Here is a 7,688-nt window from a genome sequence, read left to right as displayed (position 1 = left end):
GTGGGACAATCTTGGTTCTGGGCATGCAGTCTGCCTCCACTACCCCTGCTTGGTCAGTGCCTAGCCCTTGGCGCCCTGCTCCTCCTCCCCTCAGCCTGGCACTGTTCGGCCAGGGACTTCCCTGCTGTCACCATGCGGGGCGTCTTGTCTAACTGGACTGAATGGATAGCCCAGAGGTAGGACTGGAAGTGTCACTGGAAGGAGTGGTGGGAAAGGGTTGAAAACAGTCTTTGTCCAGGGTAGGGCAAGATTGGATAAGGTCCCATCAAGAAGCCAGAGGGAGGCGGCTGGTAGGATGTGAGGTTCAGGGCACAGGCAGGCGGGAGTGGAGACAACCACGGCCCAAACACACTTGTCATTACCTCAAACTTTATTGCTTACAAAGTTTTCTACTGTCTCAACTCTGCAAGGCTGCAGTTCTTCACATCCTGGGGGCCGGGAATCTCTCCCTGGGGAGCAGTATTGGCTAAATGTGGATAGCTGGGCAAAGGCCACCTGGCAAGATGTGGGGATGAGCTTCTCCCCAGATGGAATCTCAGGGGACACCCCCTCACCCAGCAACAATTCACAGTTGATTAATGCTACATGAGTCCTGATCAGCTGCCCCCCGAAAGAAGAGGCTGGCCTGGGAGGGGGCACATCTTAAGGAAATCTGGAGGAGGTTTGAGGGGTCACATGCATGAAGAAGGGTCAAGAGCTCAGTCCCTTCCCCCCATCTCCTGGCCTGCTTGTGCCCATGCAGAACCGCTGGCCTGCCCTCCTGGAGGGCAGCCATGAAAGTGCTTTGAGGTCATCAGAGTGCAAAGTGCAGCTGGCGGTGCCCTGGAAACCAGGGGCGGCAGGGTCAGTGAGTGTCCCGGGAGGCTTGTGTGAGGGTGTGGAGGGCCAGGGCCTGGGTAACAGGAGCACCTGCGTTGGTTGCTTTCTGTGGAGTCAATCGTGCTCTGTCCTCAGAGCGTTCCTGTCAGGTAGGTCTCATGTCACCCTCCACTTCCACAGCTGAGCGAGCTGAGTGCCAGCTGGGCAGGGGCAGTGCTGGGCCTGCGGCTGGGTTCGGGGCCTGCTGCTCTGGGGCAGACTGATGGCTGGCGGCAAAGGGGCACGTGCTTGGGGACTGAGAACTGTGTCACTTGAACGCCTTCTCTGGTTCTTCTGAGCTGACCTCAGCTCAGGGCCTGAGTCATGGCACCCTGAGAAGTGGCATTCTCTCCCAGGGAGACCCCCATGTCAGACATTCCTGCCTCCCTGGCCTGAAAAGCTCCTAGTGCTAGAAGAGGGGTTGATGGCCAGGCAAAGCTGGGCAAGGGGGTCAGAGGGGCCCCCTCCATTAACTCAAGGGGAGGCACACTTGCCACCCCAGTCCTGGACTGGGCCTGGCTGGGGGTCGTTAGACGCTCACACCTGCCTGGAAACCGAGGGAGGGCTCACCCACCTCTCCCCGACCTGGGCCGGAAGCCGCTCTCCCCTGACTGCCAGCAGGTGGTCACTGATCCTAACGGGGTCAGGCCAGCTTGTCGGGACCGAGGCAGAGAAGACACTCTTGGTTCCCTGTGGGAAGAGGCCTCCTGTCTTCCTCCTCCTCTCCTGTGGGCTCAGGCAGGACCTAGGTGGGAGATCCTGGGAAGTGTTCTGCTGGCGCCGCCTTACTGCTGCCAGCCCCTGGTCCCACTGCTGAGCCACGGGCTGGCAGAGCTCTGGGAGCAGGCGGAGCCTGTGTCTCAGGGACAGCACTGAGCACCGAGAAGGAAGGCCGCTTCTGGCCAAGTGGAGTCAGTGGTGGCAGGCTGCTTAGGGCCTGTTCTCCAGCTGGCCGTGCTTGACCCTCCAGCTCCAGGCGAAGCTGCCGTCTGGGGCCAGGGTGCACTGCAGGTCGATGCCTGAGTCTGGCACCTCCATGTCGTAGCGCACGGGCTGCCCGTCCTTGGTCACCAAGCTGAAGGCTGCAGCTGGGATCTGGGGGCAGAGCAAACCAGGGGGCCTAAGAGCGGCCGGGGTGCTGAAGGGTCCCAGCAGAGCAGAGCTGATGGCTTCCTGTCGTGCTGGGAGACACTTCCCTCCAACGCCACAGGCAGCCTTGGAGCATTATCTGCCTTTCGTTCTGGAAGACTTGGAGAATCTCACCCAGCCCAGGTGGGGATCCTGAGGACCCTTCAGTCACCACTGCCAGTCTTGCCCTGGGACCCTGGGAGGGGGTTACATCACAGGGCCAACCATTCCCTCCAGTGCCATTTCTACTCATTCAAAGGCTTCCTTCCTGGAGGCCTGAGCTAGGCACACGGGACTCTGGGAGCCTGCCCCGCAGCAGGCACCTGCCCTCACCTGGCTGCTGATGCCCGTGGCGATGTCTCCCACCTTGACCCGGTGGAACTCCCGGATGTGCAGGTGTTCGCCGTTGAGAGACTGTATTTGGACTTTCACACCTAGAAGCCAGGCAAGGTGACCGTCAGGAGAGTGGCTGCGAGCTCCCTGAGGCACCCTAGGGAGGGGGAAGCAGGGTGGCTGAAGCAGCCGCAGAGATGGCTTTAGGAGGGGGTGGCTGTCACGGTACACCCCTGCTAGCTCTGCATGGCCGTGTTCTGTCAGTACTGGGAATCTGGCCTGCCCAGTGCCAAGGGCTAAGGTCGGCTCCTGTATGGAAGCAGGATTCCACCTTATACACAAAAAGCAGAAAGGAACTGGAAACAAAGATTCTTAAGTTGGATTGTGGACAACTTAGATGGTAATGTTCCCTGAGGTGGGACAGCCTCTGGCCAGGCATGGGGCTTGATGCCACGAGTCACACTGGCCCTGGAAAGGCCAGGGAACGGTGAGCTGATTAAAGCCTCGTTCTATCAAAATCACAGCATGACCTCTGCAACCACACTTAAAGACAAAGAAGTTCCACATGTGTTGTCTTTCTCATCTTCTGACTTCAAATCCCAGAGGAGGATCTCAGGAAACCTATTGCTAAGCTCTCTTTTTTTCTTCTATTTTTTGGCCACACCCCATGGCATATGGGATCTCAGTTTCCTGACCAGGGATTGAACCTTCACTCCTTGCCTGGAAGGCAGTCTTAACCACTGGACCACTGGGCAAGTCCCTATTGCTGAGTTCTTGATTAAAATGCTCATGGGTTCCTGTTCTTCCCTTTCCCTTCAGAAGTTCAGGTGTTGACTCCAGGCCAGGAGAGACTGCTCTCTACCCCCAGCTAGAGGCTTCTGGGACTCCATCAGCTGCCCATGAGGGGCCATGGTCCTTCATTGCCCCATAAGGAAAGGTTCTGACTTTAGTTTACTCTAAACTGACTCAGTGGCCAGGCACCTCAAATTCTGGGTGCAAGGTACCTTCCTCCTCTCCCTTCCCCACTGTGCCCTACCCGCAGACTCCCCAGTCCCAGGCGGATCAGGGGACTGTACCGTTGAAATAGCTCGGCGTGTCAGTGGGCCGCCCCCGGGCCAGCACCATGTTCCAGCTGGAGCTGCGGGCCTCTGCCTGGCTGCTCCATGAGTGCACGCCGGAACTCAGTGTGTCCCGTGAGCTCTGAGAAGCCTTGGACGGGTTCTGAAACGAGAGTGGGCACAGACTCAGGTCCCTGGGCTTAGGGCACCTTCTCTGGCCTTGGTCTGCTTTGGCGAGAAAGTGCCCCTGGCTTGGGCTGGAGCGTGGCTCTACTGGTCCCTGTTGGGACTCAGCACGGGGCTGAATTCTTGAGGGGCCCGGGGGCTGGAGGAGGGTGACGATTATTCTCTATGGGGACTAAAGCCCAGCCTTTCCCCTCACTATCTTAGTCCCCAAATCAGTCCTGCATTCCCAGGTGTGCTGGAGATGGACTTTCTCATTCTGAGAAACCAGGACCCCCCAGCCCCAATGAGGACCCCTCCCATAAGGAAGGGGCGACCCTATCACCTGCCCTTTACCCGCTACCTGCACACAACACCTCCACGGGGTAGACACAAAGCCGCCAGCCCTGTGGCCATGCTCCTGGTCCATGGCCACTCACCTTCTCACTGTCGTCTGACAGGGAGAGGCTGTCAACGCTGAGGCACGAGAGGATCTGCTCCTGCTCCTCCAGGGAGAATGGCTGGGACAGGCTGTTCAGAAATAACTCTGCAGAGAGAGGCAGAAGACGGCTGTGAAGGACTGGGAGGGGTCCGGGCTCGCTGCACGGACTGCTGAGCCCAGGGTGGGGACTGGCTATGGAGAGGACAGAGCCGAGGCCTTGGGGCAGCGCCCAGGCCCGTGTCCAAGGCCCTGGAGGCCGCAGCTGCCCATACCTATCTCCAGCTGCTGCAGCTCCTGCTCAGGAAAGGTTGCCTTTCGCTCGGGTGAGCTGGGGTTCCTGGCGGGGGCCGGATCCAGGGAGGACAGGGGCAGTGGGTCCCATGTCCCAGACTCCTCCTTGCCCCAGAGCAGGCTGGGAGACTTGCTCTGCTCTGGGGGGTCTGGGGGTGGAGGAGGCTGGAGCTTAGGGCCCCCACCTGCTGCATCCTTAGCTGGCTGCAGCCCAGGGGCCCCTGGTGAGAGGTCCCCTGGCGGGGCACGCAGGATCTGGTGAGGGTGGCCTTGGCTTGGCGGTGGGTGGGCTTGGAGTGGTGGCGGATGTCTTGGTTCTTTGTACTCTCCCCTCCAGGGACTCCTCAGACCTCCCACTACAAAACAGAGAGCACATGTGGTGAGGAGGGAATGGGCCAGGCCGGGGGGCCTTTTCTGAGCAGAGCAGCGCCAGAAGTGGGCAGGGAGGGTGGCCCCACGTCCAGCCAGGACATGATTTCAGAGGGCGCTGCGTGGTCTTCACAGGAGGCTTCTTCCTTAAGGTGGGTCCTCTCACGAAAATAGAACAGTATTTCTTTTATTCCATTTTCCTTCCAGGTAACAGTTGCAAATTTAAAAATTATAGAATTGGCTCCAGAGAAGGACTTTGTTAATATTAATAATATTATAAAGGGAAGATTTAAAAATAGCTCTGCGGTAATGCCCACTGATAGCTTCCAGGAGAATAGGCCACGCTGACCCTCTGTATCTTACCCTTCCCTTCCTGACAGTCAGTGCTTCCTGAGGGGGCACTATTTCTCTGGAGTGGAGGGGCAGTTCAGCCATTATAAATGGAGGGGCCATTATAACTACTATGTACGTTTGGGGTGGGGGCTATGCAAAGTCTCTCTGTTTTACTCATTACCTATTCATTCTCCTCACCACTGCCTTTCAAGCCCTGCCACTTCCCTCTCTTGCACCCCACTGATGTTCTATCTTCAGTAAACATCAAAAGTACAATCTGTCACTTTAGGTTTCACTGAATTCTTGCTAGGTGTGTGTTGTTTTTATTTATCGATTTTTAATTACACAAAAGGCACTGCATTCCAGGCCTTGCTCTGTTGGTCCCCACTTCACTGGGTGCTATAGTTTTAAGACCCAGCCAGGTTGCCCTGTGAACACTAAGGTGCTTTTACTGCTGTGGGTGCTGCGTGGAGCATCCCTCACCCCAGCCCACCCCATCCCACTCCCACCTTTGGCCTCTTCGTGTTCCCAAGGAGGGACACCCAATTGCGCCCATCTCCCCTCCCACCAATGACAGTGCAGTGTATGCCCCCAGGTGTGTCCCGCATGGATCTGGGCAGAGTTTCTTTGATGATGCGCCCTGGAGTAGGGTGCAGGGCCCCAGGTCTGCAGACATCTGAGTGCTGCCAGGTGCCCTCCAGCAGGGCCTACGCGGCACTGTCCCACATCCCCACCAACAGTTGGCACCACCAGCTTCCTGACTTTCTCCCACACAAATGGCTAGAAAGTGATACCTGGCTTTATTTCACCTTCTCTGATACTAATGAGTTCAAGCCCCCTTTATATGTTGTGACCTCTTTTCCCCATCTCCTGAGCATGGCCTCTGCATCAAGGTACAGTACTAAGCACTTGGACTCACGTGACCTCAGTCTTCCTAACAGGCCTGAGGTTGGTGTCATGTTCATGCTCTAGATGGGGAAGCCAAGGTTCTGAGAGGTTGCATATCTTGTTCTTGACCACCACACGACCCCACCGCCTCTCTCACTCCCTGCAGCCAGCGCGGGGCTCTTACCATGCTGCAGCGCCAGGCTGACCTTCCCTCCCAGCTCTACTGCAGATGCTCGGTGGACAGGCTCTTTCCTGAGCCCCTCCTGGATGGCCTGGGCCGTGAGTGGGGCACAGGAGGGCGGGATCTCCCTTACAGGTGGAGGCTCACTGGCAATCTGGGGGTCAAAAGGCAACATATGAGACCTGCTTCCCCATCACTTCCTGCCCCTCACTTCCTTTTCTTGCTCCTCCCCACTCTCCCCTGTCCTGCTGTGCTGGGGTCAGTCACAAAGACTAGAGTGGCCTGGTCTAGAGCAAGGGCTGGGACTTTTCCAAGAAGACGGGAAAAGGGGGTTAGGTAGGAGAGAACAGAGCAGGAGGCAAGGCGCCCATAACTCCCAGGCACCCACAACCCCCAGGACCCTTGGAAGGACAGGCGGGGGTGGTCTGGGGTGTGGACACAAGAGAGCCCTGAACCATGAACTCAAGAAGACCCTTCACCCAGGATCTGCACTCAGACCCTCAAATTTGGTAGCCAAGTATTTAAGTCAGGATCCCACATTTCTCATGAGGCCCTTGCTTGCTCCTGCCTGCCACTGAAGAGCGGCCAACACAGGAGGGACCACCAAGCCTGGCACCAAGGCGCCACCCCGTGGCCCTGCTGGCCGCCCCAGCTGCTCTCACAGACCTTGAGGCAGAGCGGTCCTCGGAAGTACTGGGTCCAGGGGTGGCAGCCGTTGAGCATGTGCAGCATCATACAACAGCTGCTCCAGACGTCCACCTTGGCATCGCAGGGCTTGCCCATCACCACCTCTGGCGCCATGTGGGTCTCTGTACCGGGGATGTAGTCCCCTGTGGAGGTGAGGTGAGACAGAAAAGGCAACTGTGAGCTCTGATGGGCGGAAGCCTCGGCTATGACCACCCCAGTCAGTTCCTGATATACCTTGACTCTGTCTCAAAGTACTGTAAGTACAGATAAAGCCTCCAGATCCAACTTGCTGGGGATAAGCCAAGGCTGGGATTGTGCTGGGGATGGGAACAAAGAATATACCATCTAAAGCACAGGCTCTGGACGTCTGTGGTGGTCCAGTGGTTGAGAGTCTGCCTACCAGTGCAGGGGACACGGTTCGATCCCCAGTCCAGGAAGATTCCCTATACCGTGGAACAACTAAGCTTGTGCACCACAATTATAGAAGCCTGCCCTTTAGAGCCTGTGCTCCACAACAAGAGATGTCACCACAATGGGAAGCCCGCACACAGATAAGAAGAGTGGCCCCTGCTCATCGCAAATAGAGAAAGTCTATGCAGTGACAAAGACCCGGCAGAGCCAAAAATAAATAAACAAATAAATTAAAAAACCCGTTGGCTCTGCCCTTTGGATCAAACTCTCAAAATGCTTTCTAAAAGGGGGGAGGGATTAAAAGTATGATGTTCCTGAAATTTTAGTAACTTAAAAAAAAAAGGAAAAAACTTATATGCATAAAAGACTAGAAAGACTGATGCCAGATATGAATAGTATTTTTTTCTGGTGGTTTGTGTTTCTTATTTTTGTTTAGCTCTACTTTCTGTTAAAATATTAGAAAATATATTTTTATAATAAGATATATATGTATATATTATATAATAATATATTATATAATATATTATATAATGTAATATTATATTAT

General features: G+C 55.9%; 1 protein-coding gene across 7 annotated transcripts in view; it reads right to left on the bottom strand.

Moving 5' to 3' along the window:
* Nucleotides 1–352: 352 nt before the first annotated feature.
* Nucleotides 353–7,688, bottom strand: part of MAP3K14 (mitogen-activated protein kinase kinase kinase 14) — a 42,743-nt gene continuing 35,407 nt past the window's right edge. For all 7 annotated transcript variants that reach the window (XM_081577056.1, XM_081577055.1, XM_081577058.1 and 4 more), the window contains 7 exons: nt 6,710–6,873; nt 6,047–6,197; nt 4,254–4,628; nt 3,980–4,086; nt 3,396–3,540; nt 2,320–2,420; nt 353–1,953 (listed from right to left, as the gene is read on the bottom strand). In XM_081577056.1, coding sequence (XP_081433182.1) covers nt 1,789–1,953; nt 2,320–2,420; nt 3,396–3,540; nt 3,980–4,086; nt 4,254–4,628; nt 6,047–6,197; nt 6,710–6,873 — 1,208 coding nt within the window. In that variant the 3' untranslated portion in view covers nt 353–1,788. The remainder of the gene's footprint in view (nt 1,954–2,319; nt 2,421–3,395; nt 3,541–3,979; nt 4,087–4,253; nt 4,629–6,046; nt 6,198–6,709; nt 6,874–7,688) is intronic.

This window comes from Giraffa tippelskirchi, chromosome 3 (genome assembly GCF_054371585.1).
Source record: "Giraffa tippelskirchi isolate mGirTip1 chromosome 3, T2T-mGirTip1v1.2.pri, whole genome shotgun sequence".
NCBI classification, from domain to species: Eukaryota; Metazoa; Chordata; class Mammalia; order Artiodactyla; family Giraffidae; genus Giraffa; species Giraffa tippelskirchi.
Note: the sequence above shows the minus strand (reverse complement) of the source record. Positions and strands in the feature narration are given on the sequence as shown.